This window comes from Callorhinus ursinus, unplaced genomic scaffold (assembly GCF_003265705.2).
Source record: "Callorhinus ursinus isolate GAN/ISIS: 27379988/994484 unplaced genomic scaffold, GSC_fseal_2.0 scaffold66, whole genome shotgun sequence".
NCBI classification, from domain to species: domain Eukaryota; kingdom Metazoa; phylum Chordata; class Mammalia; order Carnivora; family Otariidae; genus Callorhinus; species Callorhinus ursinus.
The window spans coordinates 229,112-253,481 of NW_027397128.1; the positions used below are offsets into that span (position 1 = coordinate 229,112).

A 24,370-nucleotide genomic window follows, 5' to 3' on the forward strand; every position below is an offset into this window, starting at 1 on the left:
GTGTGTGTGTGTGTGTGTGTGTGTGTGTGTGTGTGTGTGTGTGTGAGAGAGAGAGAGAGAGAGAGAGAGAGAGAGAGAGAGAGAGAGAGAGAGAAATCTTTTTAAAAACATTTTTTCCTCCATTTCCCACTGGTATTCCCAAACTGTTTAGTAAAATGCCCTTCGAAAATGTCAACTTGTCTCATGAGCTCAAGAGAGTATGAAAAAAAGCGCTCTCATTCTTACTCAGGTTAGAGAGATGGAAGGGATAGAGTTAGGGAATGTGGAGCCACAGCTCCTGGGGAGCAAATTGGCATGCTGAAGGAGCTGAGACTTATCCACTCAGTCTTTGTCTCCTATACATTCCTCCACCTAAGCTCTTTTCTGTTCAAACCCAAAACCAGTGTTCTTCAAGTGAAGGAAGAGGACCAACAGCATCAGTTTCACCAGGAATGCCTGTTAAATGTAGAGATGCCTTGGTTTACCCCAGACTGAGATTTCACAACTTTGGGGAGGCGGGGGGGGGCTGGAATCTGCATGTTCAACAAGCCACTCCAGGGACTCTGGTGCACATTCAAGTTTGTGAACCACTGAGTTGGAGGGAGATGTGTTTGTGCTTTAACAAATGAGGTCAGGCCTTTACATGGTGTGTCAACAACCAAATCAGAAGCCAAAAGGATAGGACTAGAGATTCAGGGAAGGGAAGATGGAGGAGGCAAGCAGGGAGAGATAGAGAGAGAAGGAATATGAAGATGAAAGACAAAAGCTAGACAGAGAAAGAGAAACTGATATAGGGACTGAGAAGCTCCTGTTTTACCCACTGAGCAGAATATAGGAGGCCAATCCAGCTGCTCTTTCCAATATCTTGGGACTGTCACAGGTACGGCTAAGGAGGGTTGTTGATTCTTCATGAAAAGGCCCTCTACCCCACCCTGGGCGCCCCCACATATACTATCATAGCTGGGCCTACCTCACAAATGTCCTTGAGGTGCTTGATGTAATGACGTTCGGTGCTCATGATCTCATTGATGACATTGGCTCGCATCTGGTCCCGGTTCTGTAGTGGCCGGCCCAGACAGAGGCAGTCTGAGTTGGGGTCCAGGTGCCCATTCTGCACATCACTGGGCCCTTCCTCCACCCCATCCTCCTGGTTCACCCAGAGCTGTGGAAGCAGGCAAAAGAATAATAATAGAGTAGTTTCCTTCTTTGAAAAGTTTCTAGCCAAGTAAAAAAAGGATAAACTAAATTCTTCAAGTATTCAGAGAACAGTTAACCAGAAGCCCCTGTAATTGAATGCCAGGAGTGGATCTAGGGTGGCTTGCTGGCTTTATGCATGATTTTAATCCTCTTTAGGCCTCTGATGACCTATCTGTAAAATGGAGGATGCAGAAGGATACAACTAAATCATCTCTGAGAGGCTTCTTGTCTAAGATTTCAGAGGAGAAAAGAGTTATGGCAAACAGAACTCATTTGTTTTGTTTTGAATTTGAGAGAGAGAGAGAAAGAGTGCACAGAGGGAGAGGGAGAAGCAGATTCCCCACCGAGCAGGGGGCTGATGTGGTGCTTGATCCCAGCACCCTAAGATCACAACCTGAGCTGAAGGCAGATACTTAACTGACTGAGCCACCCAGGTACCCCACAGTACTCATTTGTGCTTGAGCATATCTAGGTAGCACAGGTGGATTAAAAAAAACAACAACAACAACAGACTAAGCTATATATCTTAGGCATATGCCAGAGCTGGATCAAACACAACACCTATGAGCATGGAAACCAAAGTTGGATATTGGAGTGGGCATCTTGAAAACAGGACCTTCAGTGTTAATTTACATCAAAAGATGTACAAATAATAATTAAAATTTGACTGTGGGGATGGGTTAGCCTGGTGATGGGTATTAAAGAGGGCACATTCTGCGTGGAGCACTGGGTGTTATGCACAAACAATGAATCATGGAACACTACATCAAAAACTAATGATGTAATGTATGGTGATTAACATAACAATAAAAATTATTAAAAAAAAGAAAAAAATTTGACTGTAAAATGCCTTGGGTATGTAAAGATCTCTACATCTTCAATGTTGGAGTGGAGATGACAGAATGTCCCCACACCACATAACAGCAACAGCTGATTGAGCACTTACTATACAGCAATCACTATGCTAAGAGCTTTCAATGAACTATATTACCCAGTCCTGCTAGGCATATACCATTATTGCCTCTATTTTCACAGAAGAGGAGACTGAGGCTCGAAAAAGTTAAGGAATTTGTCTTAAGTCACACAGTAAGGAAAGCAGAAAAGCTGGGATAGGAATGAGGTGGTCTGACTTCAAAGCCTGTGCTCTTAACCACTGTACTAGCAACTTTGCACCTCTGGTTCTAAGGAAAACAGGAAAAGAGTAGGGAAGGGCTTGGGCCAAGCTGAGCTGAGAATTATCAGAATCGTCAGAAATGGGTACATACAGTTGGTAAGTGTTGAAACTATACATTCCAACACATGAAGGCAAAGGGATGCAGGAAAACCTCCTTTGGGGAGGCTGAGTGAGATGTTTCTGGATCTGGGATGACAGCTTAAATCAGGGAGATGGCTCATTTCATCCTAGTCCTTGGAAGGAGGAAGGCCAGAGGGTTAGGGGAAAAGGGAAGGGTGGAACCGTAAGAAGAATGGTAAAATCTGCCAGGGGAATTAGCCAAAAAGCTTGTCAGTTGTCTCAACAGCTTTAATCAACAATCTATCTTTCCTTTCCATACCACCCCCCATGCCACCTTTCTCCAATTTCCTGCCTCCAAAAGCTGAGATCAAGCAATTTAGATGCATCACTATTTTTGCCACCAGAAAGGCCTGTTGGTAAGTGGCCTTGGGAGGATAGAGGCTTTGGGATGGAGCTAGAGGAACAGTAGTTATTTCTCCACTCTGTGTATTCTCCTCTCTCTTTTTGCCTCACAGAGGGTGGGGGGTATGGTTACCACCCAGCAAACCTAAAAATGTCACCAGCATATAGTCTATTTATTTGCCACAGGCCAAAGCAAGTAAGGCTCACTTCTTTTAATGCACTTTACATACACAGCCAAATGTGCAAAAATGTATCTCCATTCAGAACATTTCATCCTCTACAAATGTTCTATTGGAAATCTCTTTCCATCTTTCAAAGGTCAACTTTGTGTCTTCAATATGCTAACAGCTGCCCTTTAGTACAATCAATAGGCAATGAGGAGGAATGATTAGTCAAGGAACAGATCTGTTCAAAAAGGTGATTCTAAGGCATTGACACAAGCACATCATATACATATAGGTGACTATGTGAAACAATAAAAGCCTCATCCTATAATAATTAATTAGCTTTTCCCAGCTTTTCACAAAGTAAGCTAAGCTCTGCTATAAAAAGTGTACCATAGGCAGGCCTTTAAGAGATTTAAAACGAAACAAGCATTTCTTTTCTTCTTAGGAGTTTAAGACAAGTCAATTCAAAATATGGGCTTTTGGGTGGCTGGAATGAGATGACTCTCTGGAACAGTTCCATTGGGAAGGAGCACAGGATATCTGTGGGAGTGAGGTTCAGACAGGCAATGTCTAGAGACTGGCAAGTTGGAAGACTTTCCTGGAAGTCCTCTCAGAGTACTTGAAGACTATTTTCTTCAGCCTTTATTGAACTCTAAGCAAAGCTGGGTCAGTGCAATGCAATTTAACAAAAATCTATTTTGGACCTATTCTTTGCCTCACCACTAACTATGAGAGACACAAGGATGAGCAAGACTACTAACTCCTCCCCCCTCCCTTCTGCCTCAGCAGTTCCAGGGAGTGCTTTCCAAATCAGAGAATACTCTGGTCCTCATCTTTTCCTATTCCATTCCCACTGTCATGGCCCTGATTCCCTAGGTGATTTCCCTGGGTTATCTCCCAGCTCTAATCCCTCCCATATATCATTATCAGACCAATTTCCTTGACTATCACTTTGATTGGCTAGTCTCAGACTCCAAAATCCTCAATAGTTCCTCATTAGCAAGTCCAAATCTTTTACTCTAAAATGCAAACAATACCATAATTTGGCTTCAGTTTGCATTTCCACCCTTAGCTTCTACTATGTCCTTCAGGAATACTGGGCTTCTCCCAAAGTGGTCTACTTTCTGTCCACAAATATTCCCAACCATGGTCTTTAATCCCACACTTGATCATGTAAATAATAGAGCTAGAGGCTTTCAACCACTTCAGCAACAATGAACCAATATATCAACTTCCTGATGAAGAAACCTAGGCCCATAGAGGAGAAATAATGCCAGGGAATTACCAACTTATCCAGATCCCCATTTTGATATGCTTTTCTATTTTGTATGTATTTTCCTTTTTTTTCCTTGTTTTTTTTTTAAATTACACAATAGATACAGGAACACATTTGCTTTGTAAAAAGTTAAAATAGAGAAAAAGAAGACTCAAATTATTAAAATCAGGAATAAGAGTAAATATTACTGCCAATCTAACAGAATTTTTAAAAAAATGATTAAAGGGAACACTATGAAAAACTGTATGCCAAAAATTAGGTAACCTGATGAAATAAATTCCTAGAATGATAAAAACTACAGAAAATGAATGAAGAAGAAATAGAAAATCTGAATAGACCTATGACAAGTAAAGAGTAATTAAAAACTCCTTGGGGCACATGGGTGGCTCAGTTGGTTAAGAGTCTGTCTTCAGCTCAGGTCATGATCAAGCCCTGTATCAGGCTCCCTGCTCAGTGGGGAGCCTGCTTCTCCCTCTCCCTCTGCCACTCTCCCTGCTTGTGCACTCCCTTTCTCTCTCACTGTTAAATAAATAAATAGAATCTTAAAAAAAAATCTTACATGGGAAAAAGAAAACAAAAACAAAAACAAAAACAGGACCAAATGGCATCACTAGTGAAGTCTACTGAAAATTTAAAGAATAATTAACATCAATCTTTCAAAAACTTTCAAAAAATAGAAATGCAGAAATTCCCAACAAAATACTTGCAAACCAAATCCAGTAACATATATATTTCAAAAAAAAAATCCACCTTACCAGATGGAATTCATACCAGGAATGCAAAACTGATTCAACATATGAAAATCAGTCAATGTAATACACCATATTAATGGAATAAAGGTTTGAAAAAATACATAATCATCCCAATAGACACAGAAAAAACACTTGGCAAAATCCAACACCTTTTCATTATAAAAAAGAAAACATTTAACAAATATGTAATAAGAAGGAACTTTCTCAAACAACTGATAGAAATTTATGGAACACCCATGTACTTAATGGTGAAAGACTGAATGCTTTCATCCTACAATTAAGAACAAACATCACTTCCATGCAACATGTATACTGAGGGCTAGAGCAATTAGAGAAAAAATAAGCATTCAGATTAGAAAGAAAAATTAAAACTATTCACAAATGACAAGATTTTATATATATATGGAATCTACACACACAAAAATCTTATTATAACTAGTAAATGAATTCAACAATGTTTCAGGATACAAGATCAATATACAAAGTCAACTCTTTTTCTGAAAATAAAATTAAGAAAACAATCCCATTTAAGTAGCATCAGAAAGAACAAAATCCTCAGGAATATATTTTACAAAAGAAGTTCAAGACTTGTACACTGAACATTGCAAAATATTGTTGAAAGAAAGTAAAGACCTAACTAAATAAAAAGATATCTCATGTTCATGGATCAGAAAATTTAATATTGTTATGATAATAATATTATGCAAATTGATTCAGAGTCAACACAATTCCTATCAAAACTCTCAGCTTGTTTCTTGGCAGAAACTGATAAGCTGATCCTAAATCTCATAGAGAAATTCAAAAGACCCAGAATAACCAAAATGATTTTGAAAAAGAACAAAGTTGGAGGACTCACACTTCCTGAATCTAAAACTTACTATAAGCCTTTAGTAACCAAATGAGTGTAGTACTGGCACAAGAACAGATATAAAGGTCAATGAAATAGATGAGAGTACAGAAATATACCCAACATTTATACTAAACTGATATTTTTCAAAGGGGTCAAGACAATTCAAAGGGGTAGTATATAGTCTTTTCAAAAAATAGTGAGGGGACAACTGGATATCTACATACAAAAGAATAAACTTGGACCCATAATTCACACTATATATGAAAATTAACTTAAAATGGATTAAAGACCTAAATGTAAAAGCTAAAATGATAACATATGTCAAAGAAAACACAGAAGCATATTTTTGTGACCTTGGATTAGGCAATAGTTTCTTGCATATGACACCTAAAACACAAGCAAACAAAGAAAAAAATTAGACTTCATTAAAATTAAAAACTTTTGCTTTGCAAATGATAACATCAAGAAAGTGAAACAATGCATAGAATGGAAGAAAATATTTGCATATACTATATCTGATAAGGATCTAGTATCCAGAATATATAGAACTCAACAATAAAAAGGAAAATAACCCACTTACGGGAGAGAAGGAAAGATGGCAGAGGAGTAGGGGACCCTAATTCAACCGGTCCCCAGAATTGAGCTGAGCACCACTCTGAGCACCAACAAAATCAGCCTGAGATGTAAGAAGATCTGGATTTCTACAAACAGAATATCACAGGCCATTGGTTTCAAGGTACGAAGCGGGGAGCCTTGATCTGCGGGCAGATATCGGAGGATAAACAGTGGCAGCGGGAGGGTGCCTGGCCATGGGGATCCTACACCGCCAGTCAGCGACAGCCTTGCTCGCTGGGGACGGGGCACAGACTTGCAGACCGGTAGCGGTGGGGAAAGGACTTTAGGGCAGTTCCCGAGGTGGAAACCCGGAGCTGCGGGGTCACGCGTGCGAACTGGGAGCGGCTGGAGGTTTTAGAAGCACAAAGGGCAGAGACGTGCCGTAACCTGGAGGCAGGACTGGGAGCACTGCGGAGGGGCACGCAAACCAGGACACCGAAGTTTATAGCAGCACAGACAGAAATGGAGACAGTGTGGCCTGGAGAGCTCACTGAAGAACAGACTGCGATCTCTCTGCTCTGAGGCAGAGGTTTGGAAACACTCTCTTCTGCTCTGACTCGCGGAAGAGATGGGAAAGCCGCCAGGGAAAGCTGCCAGAGAACAAAAGCCCCCAAAACTGATTCCCACTGAGCCCATTCCCCAACACTGGGGGGCAGGGCAATTCTGCCCAAACAGGGTTGCCTGAGTAACAGCGTGGCAGGCCCCTTCACCAGAACACAGGCTGGGAAAACAAGAGGCCAGCAACCCTAAGGTCCCTAGAAAACAGGTGCATCTTGCTTGGGTTCTGGTCAATAATGTGGACTCTATACATTCCCTCAAACACCCATCAACAGAATGACTAGGAAGAGGAACCCCCAAAATAGAAAAGACTCAGAGATTATAACTTATGCTGCAGATCTACAAATGGATGCAGATATAACCAAGATGTGGGAGATGGAATTCAGGCTAGCAATCGTGAAGACAATAGCTAGAATGGAGAAATCAATTAATGGCAACATAGAGTCTCTAAGGGCAGAAATGAAAGCTGAATTGGCAGAACTTAAAAATGCTATGAGTGAGATACAATCCAATCTAGATAATCTAACAGCTAGGGTAAGTGAGGCAGAAGAACGAATAAGTGACCTGGAAGACAATATAATAGATAAAAAGGGAAAAGAGGAGGCCAGGGAAAAACAACTCAGAATCCATGAAAATAGAATCAGAGAAATAAGCGACACCATGAAGCATTCCAATGTCAGAATAATTGGAATCCCGGAGGGAGTGGAGAGAAACAGAGGACTAGAAGATGTATTTGAGCAAATTGTAGCTGAGAACTTCCCTAATCTGGGGAATGAAACAAACATTCGCATCCTGAGGCAAAGAGGACCCCTCCCAAGATCAAGGAAAACAGGCCAACACCCCAGCATGTAATAGTAAAACTTAACCCAGGAAAACATCTTAAGGGCAGTTAGGGGGAAGAGATTGCTTACATACAGGGGGAGGAACATCAGAATAACGTCAGACCTATCCACAGAGACCTGGCAAGCCAGAAAGGCCTGGCAAGACATATTCAGGGTACTAAATGAGGAGAACATGCAGTCAAGAATACTTTATTCGGCAAGGCTGTCACTTAGAATGGATGGAGAGATGCAGAGCTTCCACAACCAGCAGAAACTGAAAGAATATGTGACCACTAAGCCGGCCCTGCAAGAAATATTAAGGGGGTTCTAAAAGGAGAAAGACCCCAAGAGTGATATACAACAGAAATTTACAGGGACATTCTATAAAAACAATGTCTTCACAGCCAACATGATGACAATTAATTCATATCTTTCAATAATCACTCTCAACATGAATGGCCTAAATGCTCCCATAAAATGGCACAAGGTTGCAGATTAGATAAAAAGACAGGACCCATCCATATGCTGCCTACAAGAGACTCATTTTGAACCTAAAGATAGATGCAGACTGAAGGTGGAGGGATGGAGATACATCTTCCATGCCAGTGGACCTCAAAAGAAAACTGGGTAGCAATTCTTATATCAGACAAATTAGATTTTAAACTAAAGTCTATAATTAGAGACACAGAAGGACACTATATCATTCTTAAAGGGTCTATCCAACAAGAAGATCTAACAACTGTAAATATCTATGCCCCCAACATGGGAGCAGCCATTTACCTAAGCCAACTATTAACCAAAAAAAGAGTCATATTGATAACAACACTTTAATTGTAGGAGACGTCAATACTCCACTCTCAGCAATGGACAGATCATCAAACAGAAAATCAACAAGGACAAGAGCTTTGAATGATACACTGGACCGGACAGACCTCATAGATATATCCAGGACATTCCACCCTAAAATAACAGAATACTCATTCCTCTCGAGCGCACGTGGAACTTTCTCCAGAATAGACCACATACTGGGTCACAAATTAGGTCTCAACCGACACCAAAAGACTGAGATTATTTCCTGCATATTCTCAGACCACAATGCTTTAAAACTGGAACTCAATAACAAGAAAAAATTTGGCAGAAATTAAAACACTTGGAAGCTAAAGACCACTCTGCTCAAGAATGTTTGGGTCAACCAGGAAATCAAAGAAGAACTTAAACAATTCATGGAAATCAATGAAAACAAAAACACATCAGTCCAAAACCTATGGGATACTGCAAAGGCTGTCCTAAGGGGGAAATAAATAGCCATCCAAGCCTCACTCAAAAAAATAGAAAAATCCCGAATTCATCAACCAAATCTACACCTTAAAGAACTAGAGAAAAAGCAACAAATGATGCCTAAGCCACACATTAGAAGAGAAATAATTAAAATTAGAGCAGAGATCAATGAATTAGAAACCAGAAACACAGTAGATCAGATCAACAAAACTAGAAGTTGGTTCTTAGAAAGAATTAATAATATCAATAAACCACTGGCCAGACTTATCCAAAAGAAAAGGACCCAAATTAATAAAATTATAAATGGAAAGAGGAGAGATCACAACTAACACTAAGGAAATAGAAACAATTATTAGAAATTATTATCAACAACTATATGCCAATACTGAGCAATCTGGATGAAATGGAGGCCTTCTTGGAAACCTATAAGCTGCCAAGACTGAAACAGGAAGAAATTGACAACCTGAATAGGCCAATAACCAGTAACGAGATTAGGGCAGTGATCAAAAACCTCTCAAAAAACAAGAGTCCAGGGCCTGATGGATTCCCTGGGGAATTCTACCAACATTCAAAGAAATAATACCTATTCTACTGAAGCTGTTTCCAAAAATAGAAACAGAAGGAAAACTTCCAAACTCATTCTATGAGGACAGCATTACCTTAATCCCAAAACCAGGCAAAGACCCCATCAAAAAGGAGAATTTCAACCGATATCCCTGATGAATATGGATTCCAAAATCCTCAACAAAATCCTAGCTAATAGGATCCAACAATACATTAAAAGGATCATCCACAATGACCAAGTGGGATTTATCCCCAGGTTGCAAGGGTGATTCAACATTCGCAAATCAAACAGTGTGATAGAACACATTAATAAGAGGAGGGAGAAGAACTATATGGTCCTCTCAATAGATGCAGAAAAAGCATTTAACAAAATACAACATCCTTTCCTGATTAAAACTCTTCAGAGTATAGGGATAGAGGGAACATTCCTCAAGTTCATAAAATCCATCTGTGAAAAACCCACAGCAAATATCATCCTCAATGGGGAAAAGCTAAGAGCCTTTCCCTTAAGATCAGGAACATGTCAAGGATGCCCACTCTCACCACTATTGTTCAACATAGTGCTAGAAGTCCTAGCAACAGCAATCAGACAACAAAAAGAAGGAAAAGGTATTCAAATTGGCAAAAAAGTCAAACCCTCTCGTTTCACAGACAACAGGATACTCTATATGGAAAACCCAAAAGACTCCACCCCCAAATTACTAGAACTCATACAGCAATTCAGTAATGTGGCAGGATACAAAATCAATGCACAGAAATCAGTTGCTTTCTTATACACTAACAACACGACTGTAGAAAGAGAAATTAGAGAAATGATTCCATTTATAATAGCACCAAAAACCATAAGATACCTCAGAATAAACCAAAGAGGTTAAGGATCTCTACTCTAGGAACTACAGAACACTCATTAAAGAAATTGAAGAAGACACAAAAAGATGGAAAAACATCCCATGCTCATGGATTAGAAGAATAAACGTTGTTAAAATGTCTATGCTACCCAGAGCAATCTATACCTTCAATGTCATCCCGATGAAAATTCCAATGACATTTTTCAAAGTGCTGGAACAAACAATCCTAAAATTTGTATGGAATCACAAAAGACCCCAAATCGCCAAGGCAATGTTGAAAAAGAAAAACAAAGCTGGGGGCATCACGTTGCCCATTTTCAAGCTATATTACAAAGCTATGATTACCAAGACAGCATGGTACTCACACAAAAACAGACATATAGACCAATGGAACAAAATAGAGAACCCAGATATGGACCTTCAACTCTATGGTCAAATAATCTTTGAAAAAAGCAGGAAAAAAACATGCAATGGAGAAAAGACAGTCTCTTCAATAAATGGTGCTGGGAAAATTGGACAACCACACGCAGAAGAATGAAACTCGACCATTCTCTAACACCATTCACAAAGATAAACTCAAAGTGGATGAAAGACCCCAATGTGAGACAGGAATCCATCAAAATCCTAGAGGAGAACATAGGCAGTAACCTCTTGGACATCGCCCACAGCAACTTCTTTCAAGATACATCTCCAAAAGCTAGTGAAAACAAAAGCAAAAATGAACTTTTGGGACTTCATCAAGATAAAAAGCTTCTGCACAGCAAAGGAAACAGTCAACAAAACAAAGAGGCAACCCACAGAATGGGAGAAGATATTTGCAAATGACACTACAGATAAAGGGCTGGTATCCAAGATCTATAAAGAACTTCTCAAACTCGGGGCACCTGGGTAGCTCAGTCATTGGGCGTCTGCCTTTGGCTCAGGTCGTGATCCCAGGGTACTGGGATTGAGCCCCACATTGGTCTCCCTGCTCAGCGGGAAGTCTGCTTCTCCCTCTCCCACTCCGCCTGCCTGTGTTCCCTCTCTCACTGTGTCTCATTCTGTCAAATAAATAAATGAAATCTTAAAAAAAAGAATTTCTCAAACTCAACACCCAAAAAACAAACAATCAAGTCAAAAAATGGGCAGAAGACACGAACAGACACTTCTCTGAAGAAGACATACAAATGGCTAACAGACACATTAAAAAACGCTCATCATCAGTAGCCATCAGGGAAATTCAAATCAAAATCACATTGAGATACTATCTTACACCAGTTAGAATGGCAAAAATGGACAGGGCAAGAAACAACAAATGTTGGAGAGGTTGTGGAGAAAGGGGAACCCTCTTACACTGTTGGTGGGAATGCAAGTTGGTATAGCCACTTTGAAAAAGTGTGGAGGTGCCTCAAAAAATTAAAAATAGAGCTACCCTATGACCCAGCAATTGCACTACTGCGTATTTACCCCAAAGACACAGATGTAGTGAAAAGAAGGGCCATATGCACCCCAATGTTCATAGCAGCAATGTCTGCAATAGCCAAACTGTGGAAAGAGCCAAAATGCCCTTCAACAGATGAATGGATAAAGAATATGTGGTCCATGTATACAATGGAATATTACTCAGCCATGAGAAAGGATGAATACAATGAATCATGGAACACTACACCAAAACAAATGATGTAATATATGGTGATTAAAATAACAATAAAAAATTTAAAAAAAAGAAAGAAAGGATGAACACCCAACTTTTACATCAACATGGATGGAGCTGGAGGAGATTATGCTAAGTGAAATGAGTCAAACAGAAAAAGTCAATTATATGGTTTCACTTATTTGTGGAACATAAGGAATAGCATGGAGGACATTAGGAGAAGGAAGGGGAAATTGGAGGGAGAGATGAACCATGAGAGACTATGGACTCTGAGAAACAAACAGGGTTTTAGAGGGGAGAGGGGTGGGGGGATGGGTTGTCCCGGTGATGGGTATTAAGGAGGGCATGTATTCCATGGACCACTGAGTGTTATACGAAAACAATGGATCATGGATCACTACATCAAAAACAAATGATGCATTGTATGGTGACTAACATAACAATAAAATTATAAAAAAAAGAAAATAACCCACTTAAAAATGGGCATAGTATCTGAACGTTTTCCCAAAGAAGATATATAATTGGCCAATAAACACATGTAAAGATGCTCAACACCATTAGCTATCAGGGAAATATAAATCAAAATCACAATGAGATATCATTTCACACTCAATAGGATGGCTATAATTAAAAAATGGGCAATAACATGTGTTGATGAGGATATGAAGAAATCGGAACCCTCATACCCTGCTGGTAGGAGTGTAAATTGGTACAACTACTGTAGAAAACATTTTGGCAGTTTCTCAAAAAGTTAAACGTATGGTTACCATATGATGTAACTCAGCAGTTCTGCTCCTAGGTATATAGTCAAGAGAACTGAAAATATATGTTCACACAAAAACTGGCATACAAATGTTCATAGCAGCATTACTCATAATAGCCAAAATGTGAAAACAATCCAAAAGTTCAACTGATAAATTGATAAATCAAAATGTGGTATGTATGTGAACACACACACACACATACACACAAACACAAAATAGAATACTATTTAGCAATACAAAGGAATAAAATAAAATATCGATGAACCTCAGAAACAACATGCTAAGTAAATGAAGCCAGACACACAAATAACAACATATTATACACCATTTATATGAATTGTCCCAAATATATAAGTCCATAAAGACAGAAAACAGATTAGTTGTTTCCAAGGGCTAGGGGGAAGGAGAAATCGTTGCAGGGTTATTTTGGGGGACTGAAGAAAATGTTCTGGAATACATAGTGGTGATTGTTGCACAATGAATATACAGTTGACCATTGAACAACACACATGTTAGGGGTGCCAACTCCCCACACAGTCAAAAATTTGTGTATAACTTTTGACTCCAAAACTTTAACTATTAATAGCCTATTGTTGACCAGAATCCTTATCAGTAACATAAACAGTTGATTAACATATATTTTGTATGTTATATGTATTATATACTGTATTCTTACAATTAAGTAAGCTAGAGAAAAAATGTTATTAAGAAAATCATAAGGAAAATACATTTACAGTACTGTACTATATTTATCTTTAAAAAAACCATGTATAAGTGGAACCATACTATTTAAACCCATGTTGTTCAAGGGTCAACTGTACTAAAACCCACTTTAAAATGGTAAGTTTTGGCAAATGCAATATACCTTTGTAAAAAATAAAAAGTTAAAATAATCTAGATAAGGTGAAAGTTCCCCTTTGACTACTCCTCATTCTAGTTATTTCCACCTTTCATAAGGAAATCATGGTTATAAATTGATTTGTATAATCCTTGCTGACTTTTCCCCATGCATTTATATACCTATACACATATTCCAGTGTATTCATTGTTCCACATGTTAAACTCATGCTAATTCATCCCCTGGTACACACTCTTCAACATCTTTAGTAGCCTCTCCCTGCAAATGATTTAGTAGTTCTTAAAGGAGAAGTGTCATAACAACCAGTTCTCTCAGGACCCGGCATGATGCCTTAGCACCTGTGAAAAGTTCAACAGGGGCTTAAGCAGTGTCACAGAAAGCCAGCCTACTCCTGGCTCTAGCAGTGTGATGTTTCTGAGAAGAGAATGGGTAAGCAGTATCATCTAAATGGCACCTCAATATTTTCAAAAGTCAAATCAGAGAGGAATAAAAAGTGAGCCATCCTCTGAGAAAGTAAAGGGTTACTGCCAGTCACATTAAATGATAGAATCTCAGAGTTGTCAAATCAGAGTTATAAAGGAAATGGTAGTTCACCAAGTCCATACCCCCCATCGCCCCTAATCAGCACATAAACTCCCTTGACAACATCTGCTGCCAGCAATTGCCCAGCCCTCCTGCTTCAACACAATCAGTGATGAGATTGTTATCTCCCAAGGCAGCCCTTTCCTTTTTCAGGTAACTCTGAAATTATGAGCAGGGCCCTCTAATGTGCCTCCGTTTTATGAAGGCACCAGCCAAAAAATTCACCAAAAGGGCAAAACACAGACAAGAGAATGGGATTGGAGGAAATGAACTCTTCCTATAACACAGGTCACTGAAACACCCTTCTCTGCCACAACAGTTAGTCAATGGCAAAGTGGCTGCAAGGTGGATGTGGGGAACTGAAAGAAACCTGGTGTGCTGTAGGCACAGCTCCCACTTCTTGCACACATATCCCCACCTCTGTTTTGGAGCCTCAGTCCCAGCTTCCAGGAGAATCAGGTATGCTTAGAGATTCCTAAGCATGCATACCAGGAAGCATTTTACATTCCTATCTGGCACAAAGCCAAAGAGCATGGCATGTATAATCAGGCACAGAAACCATTCTTTGACCCTCAAGGTAAAGAGATTTAATAACTGTCACTAATTACATGAAAGATCATTATAATAAGGCTGCTAACAAATTATTTTCCTTTTCCAGCATAGATACAATGAGCAATGAGCTTCAACCATAGCAATGAAAATTTTGGTTATACAACAGACCCCCACACACACACAAAAAAAGACAAGACAGGAAAGGAAAGGAAAGGAAAAGATAAAATAAAATACAAGACAAGACCTGTGTGAATGTCCTGTCTCAGCATTCTTGGTTACCTATTAACATGTTAGAATGGGCCTAGCCCACTGAATTCCACTCCTCCCTAACAAAGACCAATAACATCAGTCAGGCCACTCTTGCTGGTCATTCTAACACATGCTACTTATTCCTACCTCTACCCTTGTATCCTTCTAATGGCTGCCCTCCACCCTCTGTACAAGACCTTTCCTCCTACTGTTTTCTATCATTCTTCTATTGTTCCTGGCTTCTCTGAAAGCCTAGTTCAAGAACAGTGCCTTCCCATTTCAAAACAGCCCTGCAAGGCAGACAAATATACCTTTATTAATCCTACATTCTAGATGAGAAATCCAAAGCCAGACAGGGGGATAGATGCCTCATAGTGAACAAGAAGCAGTCAGGATTCAAGCAAAGTCTTGAGACTCAGGCCAAAATTAAGAGAGATAATCTATGACAGTGTTGAAGGATATGGACTTCAGAACTTATTATTATTATTATCCTCTAAGTTGACACCAACTGCCCTAGAACCACAAGGAAACATGGCATCTGGGAAAAATTGTTCTCTTTAGCCAGGAAAGGGACTTAGGAGGTACTTTTGTAATTGCCTTCATAATTTTCACAAATCTCTCACATTCCAAATGCCATTCCTTGACAGGAAGATTCTATTTTTTAAAGATTTTATCTATTCATTTGAGAGAAAGAGAGAGAGATAGAGAGAGAGCACAAGCAGGGTGAGAGGTGGAGGGAGAGGGAGAAGCAGACTCCCTACTGAGCTGGGAGCCAAACATCGGGCTTGATCCCAGGACCTGGAGATCATGACCTGAGCTGAAGGCAGACACTTAACCATCTAAGCCACCCAGGTGCAGATTCTAAACAGCTCCCACTAAGTGAGACTTAGTCTGGGTTGGAGATGTTGACATCCTTTGCCTGTAAAAGGCTCACTCTAAAGTGAGAGCTCAAGCTGGAACGGGGGCGGGTACAGTGGAACACTTCCTAGAGGACGTAATTCTTCCTAGTCAACAAAACTAGATGCCTTTGGCAAAGTTGGAAGATGCCAAATCAAAGTATAAAAGTCAACAGGGTTTCTTTAAATTAGCAGATATCATCTAGGGAAAAATTTGATTTTACAAAGATATTTATAATTATAAAACAATATATAACTCCTAAAAAGTAAGCTTAAGAAAGTATGCATAAGCCTTTTGTGAAGAAAATAAATAAGCTTTTTTGAGAGACATTAAAATTGAAATGGAGAGTGAAACCATGCTTTTAGCTAGCCTCAGTATTGTAAAAATATCAATTCTCCTTAATTTGATCTAGTGACTAAATTTACCAAAATCTCAGTAGAGATTTTGGAACACTTAGTTAATTATAAAAAGTACATAAATAAGTTAAAAAACAAAACAAAACAAAAAACAAGAATAGCCAAGACATGCCTGAAGAAAAAATTAAGGTGGAGTGACTTACACAGATATAATAAAACTATAGTAATGAAGATAAGCCAATAGAACCAACTAGAAAGTACCAGAAATTTAAATATAATGAGAAAGTTATTCACAAAAGATTATTGCAAATTACTGAGAAAATAAGAATATGTTTAATAAATGGAAGAAAATAAAATCAGGTCCCTTTCTCACACCATATACAATAAATTCCCGAGGGATTAAACTCCTAAATATAAAAGCAGAGCTATAAAAACTTTCAAAAAACAACTTAGAAGAATGACTTTATGGCCTCAGAGAAAATTTCTTAAACAAGAAATAAAAAATATCACAAACAAAGAAATTAATAACTTTGACCACTTTAAGTGGGAACTTCTCTCTAAAAAGGTAGCATAAATAAAGTGAAAGACATGCCAGCCATTAGCTGGGAGGAGATGTTTGCACAAACGATTAGTCTTCAAAATGTATAAAGAAGGTCTTTAAAATGTATAAAGAAGGTCTTTAAAGATGAAAGAATGACCAACAACACATTAGGAAAAAAAATGGGAAAAATTTGATACACTTAAGGAATTATGAATGAGTAATAATCATATGAAAATATGCTCAATCTGTTCAGAAATATTAAAAATGTAAAGTAATACTACAACAAGATGATATTTACAGCCACCAGTTTGGCATGCATTAAAAGCTTGACAACAATGGGGAGCCTGTGGGGCTCAGTCGGTTGAACGTTTGACTCTTGATTTTGGCTCAGGTCATGATCTCAGGGTCATGAGATCGAGCCCCATGTCGGGCTCTGTGCTCAGCGGGAAATCTGTTTGAGATTTTCTCCCTCTGCCTCTCCTCTTCTCTCTCTCTCTCTCAAATAAATACATCTTAAAAAAAATTGACAACAAAAGTGTTCAAAATGTATTGCATAGAGCACCAGGTGTTATATGCAAACAATGAATCATGGAACACTACATCAAAAACTAATGATGTAATATATGGTGATTAACATAACAATAAAAAAAATAAAAAAAAAACTAATGATGTACTGTATGGTGACTAACATAAAATAATAATAATAATAAAAACAAAATGTGTAGGGTAGGAGGAACTAAATGCCTCTTGTGGAAAGCTTATTTAAAGAAACAATGGCTGAAAACTTCCCAAGTCTTGGGAAAGACATGGACATCCAGGTACATGAAGCTCAAAGTTTCCCAATCAGGTTCAATCCAAAGACTTCACTGAGAAATATTATAACAAAAATGAAAAAATCATGGCCGCATGGATGGCTCAGTCAGTAAAGCATCTGCCTTCAGCTCAGGTCATCATCTCAGGGTCTTGGGATCAAGCCCCACATCAGGCTCCCTGCTGAGTGGGGAGTCTGCTTCTCCCTCTCCCTTTGCCCCTCCTCCCACTCATGCTCACACTGTCTCTCTGTTTCAAATAAATAAATAAAATCTTTTTTAAGATCTTTTTTTTTTTCTGGTTTTCTCTTTGAAAGTTTATTGTTATTAAAAAAAAAAACCTATACTTGTTACATTTTACATTCACCTCTCAGAACATTTAATGATACCAGTTAATGATGATATATAAAAAGCCCACCAGCTGCTTGAAAGGGCTGCAAATTTTTACCATGTACTGGTATTTAATTGGTTTGAACTCTTTGGAAAAATTGGTGTAACATTAAGTACCAAGATTTCAAATTCCCAGATTAGGAACAAGATTTTTAAGTCAGGAGGAAATTTAGTAAAAATTCAAGGCTAAAAGGAAATGTTAATAGAAAAACAAAAATACTGTAAAAATAGGATTCCCCCCACCCCCAAAAATCTTTTTTAAGATTTTATTTATTTATTTGAGAGAGAGAGAATGAGAGATAGAGAGCACGAGAGGGAAGAGGGTCAGAGGGAGAAGCAGACTCCCTGCTGAGCAGGGAGCCCAATGTGGGACTCAATCCCGGGACTCCAGGATCATGACCTGAGCCGAAGGCAGTCGCTTAACCAACTGAGCCACCCAGGCGCCCTAAAATCTTTTTTAAAAATGTCAAAAATCAAAGGCAAAGAGAGAATCTTGAAAGCACCAAAGAAAAGGAGCTTATTACATACAAAAGAACCCCCATAAGGCTATCAGTGTATTTCTCAGCAGAAACCTTGCAGACCAGGAAAGTGGGATACTTTATTCAAATTACTGAAAGAAAAATACTACCAACCAAAAATACTTACCCAGCAAAGCCATCAAAAACAATTGAAAGAGAGATAAAGACATTCCCAGATAAGTAAAAGCTGAAGTTCACCACCACTAGAACTGTCTTACAAGGAATGCTAAAGGGAATTCTTCAAGCTGAAAAAAAAGGATGCTGACTAGTAACCCAAAACTGTATCAAAGTATAAAACTCACTGGTAAAAGTAAATACATAGTCAAACTAAGAATACTCTAATACTGTAATACAAATCACTTAATTCTAGTATAAAGACTAAATGACAAATTATAAATAACTATAGCCACAATATTTTGTTAATGGATACACAATATAAAAAAAGATGTAAGGAAGTTTTGAATCACTATATTGTACACCTGAACTAATATTACACTGTATGTTAATTAACTGGAATTTAAATAAAAACTTTAAAAAAGAAAAGATGTAAGTAATGGCATCAAAAACATAAAATGTGTGGAGGGTAAAAGCATTGAGCTTTTGTATTTGGACAAACTTAAGTTGTTATCAGCTTAAAGTAGACTGTTAAAAACTCTTAAGATGTTTTGTGTTAGCCTCATGGTAACAATAGAACAGAAACCTATAGTAGATACCAAAAAGATAAAAAGGAATCAAAGCATACCTGTATGGGAAATCATCGAATCATAAAGGAAGAGATCAAGAGAAGAAGAAAAAAAAAAGAGTCAATAAAACACCCAGAAAACAATGAACAGAATGGCAATCACAACTACTTATTTACTGATAATTACTTTAAGTGGAAATTGATTAAAATCTCTAATCAAAAGACACAGAGTAACTGGATAAAATATAAGACTCAACTATATGCTGCCTATGAGATTGACTTCAGCTTTAGGCTTCTTAAATTCTACATATAAGTGAAATCATATGGTTTTTGTCTTCCTCTGACTTATTTCACTTAGCATTATACCCTCTAAGTCCCTTCATATTGTTACAAATAGCAAGATTTCATTATTTTTTATGCCTGAGTAATATTGCATTGTATATGTATATATCTTCTTTATCCATTTATCTAACCATGGACACCTGGGTTGCCTCCACATTTTGGCTATTGTAAATAATGCTGCAATAAACAGAGCAGTTCACATATCTTTGTGAATTAGTGTTTTCATTTTCTTTGGGTAAATATGAAGCAGTGGGATTATTGGGCCATATGATAATTTCATTTTTAATTTTTTAAGACCCTCCATACCGTTTTCCACAATGGCTGTACCAATTTGCATTCCCACCAACACCGTACAAGGATTTCCACATCCTTGCCAACACTTATTTCTTGTGTTGTTGACTTCAGGCATTCTGACAGGTGTAAAGTGACATCTCATTGTGATTTTACTTTGCTTTTCCCTGATGATTAGAGATGTAGAACATCTTTTCATGTGTCTGTTGGCCATCAGTATGTCTTCTTTGGAAACATGTCTATTCAGGAATTTAAGAAACAATACAAATGAACAAACAAAGAAAAGAGACAAAAATAACTCTTGAACACACAGAATGAACTGGTGATTGCCAGAGGGGAGGTGGGCATGTTATCTATGAAATAGATAACAGAGATTAAGAATACACTTATCTTTTTTTTTTTTGAGATAGGAGAGCATGCATGTGTGTACACATGCATGTGTGAGAGCAGGGGCGGGGGAGGGGCAGAGGGAAAGAGACAATCTTAAGCTTGATCTCAGGATCTCAAGATCATGACCTGAGCCAAAATCAAGAGTTGGACACTTAATCAAGAGTTGGACTGAGCCACCCAGGTGCCCCAAGAATACACTTATCTTGATATAACACTAATAAATATATAGAATTTTTGAATCATTATACCTGAAACTAATATAACACTGTATGTTAATTATACTTGAATTTAAAAAGTAAAAGAAGAAAAGGATACATACAGGCCAAAGTAAAATAATGGAAAAAGATATTCCATGAAAATGGAAACCAAAAGAGAGTAGAGGTAGCTATACCTATATCAGAAAAAGAATGATTGGAAGTCAGAAACTATAATAAGAGACAAAGAAGGTAATCATATAATCATAAAGGGGTCAATACATCAAGAGGAATAGCAATAGTAAATACGTGAGCACCCAACATTGGAGCACCTAAATATATAAGCAAATATTAACAGATCTGAAGGGAAAAATAGCAATACAGTAATAGTAGGGGACTTCAGTATTCCACTTTCAACAATTTATAGACCATCCAAGAAAAAATCAATAAGGAAACATTGGACCTAAACTACACTTTAGACCAGATGTATCTAACAGACATACACAGAAGATTCCATCCAACAGCAACAGAATACACATTCTCCTTAAGTGCTCATGGAACACTTTCCAGGATAGACCATGTGTTGTTAGGCCATAAACAAAGTTTTAACCAATTCAAGAAGATTGAAATCATATCAAGTATCTTTTCTAACAACAATGAAAATCAAAACAATGAGATATTACCTCATACATATTAGGATAGCTAATCAAAAAGTCAAAAGTTAACAAGTGTTAGTGAGGATGTGGAGAAAAGCGAACCCTTGTGAACTATGAGTAGGAATGTAAATTGGTACAGTCATTATCGAAAAACAGTTTGAAGGTATCTCAAAAAATTAAAAGTAGAACTATTATATGATCCAGCAATTCCACTTCTGGGTACATATCCAAAGGATATAAAAGCACTAATTCAAAGAGGATTCTATACTCCCATGTTCACTACAGCTTTATTCACAGTAGTCAAGAGAGGGGAAACAACATAAAAGTCAGTCAAGAGATAAATGGATAAAGAAAATGTAGTGTATATATATATATGTATATATATATATATATACACAATGAAATATTATTCAGTCTTTTTTTTTAAAAAAAGGAAATACAGTCATTTGCCACAACATGGTTAAACCTGGAGGATATTTATACATGGAGTCTAAAAAAAAAAGTCAAACTCATAGTAACAGAAAGTAGAATGGCTACCAGGGAAAAGGGGAGATATTGATCAAAGGGTACTTTTAGTTATAAGATGAATAAATTCTGGAGATCTAATATATAGCATGTTGACTATATGTAATAATATTGTATTGTATACTTGAAATGTGCTGAGACTAGAACTCAAGTGTTCTCACCATAAAAAGTAATAATAATAGTTAACTATAGGAAGTGATTGATATGTTAAATAGTTTGATTGTGATAATAATTTCAAAATGTATACATATACCAAAACATCACATTGTACACCTTAAATACAATTTTATTTGTCAAAAATAAATTATTTTTCAAATGTTGAAAAATATTTCAAGTCAAATTAAGGAAACATTTAAACCAAATACTTTCAATGGTATACATATTCAATATGTATACATCCAAGTATCTATTCAAATCTATATTTGATAATATAATTGTTACCAAAAAAAACCCACACTAGATGCCTCTGAAACAAACTATGCCCCATATTACAACTAAGTCTTCTCCTTTTAACTGGTTTTCATGGGCCACTTGCCTGCTTAGACCTTGATACAATTTAGGTTTATATTAGTCAAATAGCCACAAAAATAATACTCGGGTCAAATTAAATCATATTACCCAGGATTTACTACACAGATATTGTGTGCAGGGTATTGTGTTCTTTGGGGGGTGGTAGCAAACAACATGTGTAGATGTGTACATACTAATTGACTGCCAAGACCTTTAAAAGTTCATTTTATCTGCATTTCCTTTATTTGCATTTTGTGTGGGTTAAAAGAAAGAGAAAGCTTCTAGTTAAGCTATCAAGATATGGAAGTACAAAGCCCCACCTTCTCTGATATATAGCCCCAGTAGCATTATGACTGTTGGTAGAAGCCAGAGCAGCAGTAAAACGTTCAATTGCATATTCAGCAGACTCATTAGTTGCAATACCATTTCTATTAGTTTTGTAAGCCTGGCAGTATCAGCCTGTTCAGGCTTCCTGGTAGCCCTTTTCCTCATACAAGTGACTGAATAAGGGAACAGAAGCTTTTACTAGTCAAATGGCTTGTCTAGCCACATACATGTTGGAGTAGCAGGAAGCAGATGCTGAGGGACAGAATAAAGTTGTTTTGGGTTTTGAGTTTTTTAAGTTCTTTTTATTTTATTTTATTTATTTATTTGACAGAGACAGAGAGACAGCGAGAGAGGGAACACAAGCAGGGGGAGCAGGAGAAGGAGAAACAGGCTTCCCGCTGAGCAGCGAGCCCGATGCAGGGCTCGATCCCAGGACCCTGGGATCATGACCTGAGCCGAAGGCAGACGCTTAACGACTGAGCCACCCAGGTGCCCCTATAAATTCTTTACAGATTTTTGACACTAACCCTTTGTCAGACATGCCATTTGCATAATCCAGTTAAGATATGGGCAGAAGACATGATTAGACATTTTTCCAAAGAAGACATCCAGATGGCCAACAGGCACATGAGAAGGTGCTCAACATCACTGATAATCAGGGAAATGGAAATCAAAACTACAATGAGATATTACTTCATACCTATCAGAGTGGTTTAACAATAACACAAGAGAAAACAGGTGTTGGTAAGGATGTGGAGAAAGGGGAACCCTCTTGCACTGCTGGTGGGAATGCAAGCTGGTGCAGCCACTCTGAAGAACAGTGTGGTGGTTCCTCAAAAAGCTAAAAATAGAATTACCCTATGATCCAACAATTGCATTACTAGGTATTTACCCATAGGATATAAACATACACATTTGAAGGGGTAAATGCACCCTGATGTTTATAGCAGCATTTTCAACAACAGCCAAACTATGGCAAGAGCCCAAATGCCCATCAACTGACGAATGGATAAAGAAGATGTGGTACAGGGGTGCATGGGTGGCTCAGGCCATTAAGCATCTGCCTTTGGCTCAGGTCATGATATCCAGGTCCTGGGATCGAGTCCCACATTGGGCTTCCTGCTTGGCGGGGAGTCTGCTGTTCCCTCTCCCTCTGCCTGCTGCTCCCCCTGCTTATGTTCTCTCTCTCTCTGTCAAATAAATAAAATCTTAAAAAAAAGAGATGTGGTATATGTATATATATATATTACTCAGCCATCAAAAAGAATGAAATCTTGCCATTTGCAACAACATGCATGGAGCTAGAGTATATTATGCTAAGCAAAATAAGTCAATCAGAGAAAGACAAATACCATATGATTTCACTCATAAGTGGAATTTAAGAAACAAAATGGATGAACATATGCAAGGGGGAAAAAGAGAGAGAGGGAAGCAAATCATGAGAGACTCTTAACTATAGAGAACAAACTGGGGGTTATGGAAGGAGGTGGGTGGGGGATGGAATAGATGGGTGATGGGTATTAAGGAGAGCATTTGTTATGATGAACACTGGGTGTTATATGTAAATGATGAACCACTGAACTGTACTCCTGAAACCAATATTGAACTGTATGTCAACTAACTAGAATTTAAATTTTAAAAATTAATTACTTAATTTAAAAAAATAGATCATTTACAAATATCTTCTCCCATTCTGTAGGTTGTCTTTTAGTTTTGTTGATTGTTTCCTTTGCTGCACAGAAACTTTTTATTTTGATGAAAT

At 37.9% G+C, this 24,370-nt stretch overlaps 1 protein-coding gene across 13 annotated transcripts in view; it reads right to left on the bottom strand.

The window, feature by feature from the left end:
* The window catches only part of ARHGEF9 (Cdc42 guanine nucleotide exchange factor 9), a 233,675-nt gene that overhangs the window by 112,874 nt on the left and 96,431 nt on the right, over positions 1–24,370 (bottom strand). For 12 of the 13 annotated variants that reach the window (XM_073885843.1, XM_073885852.1, XM_073885849.1 and 9 more), the window contains one exon: positions 950–1,141. The exons of the other annotated variant lie outside the window; for it this stretch is intronic. In XM_073885843.1, coding sequence (XP_073741944.1) covers positions 950–1,141 — 192 coding nt within the window. The remainder of the gene's footprint in view (positions 1–949; positions 1,142–24,370) is intronic. 13 annotated transcript variants of the gene reach the window in all.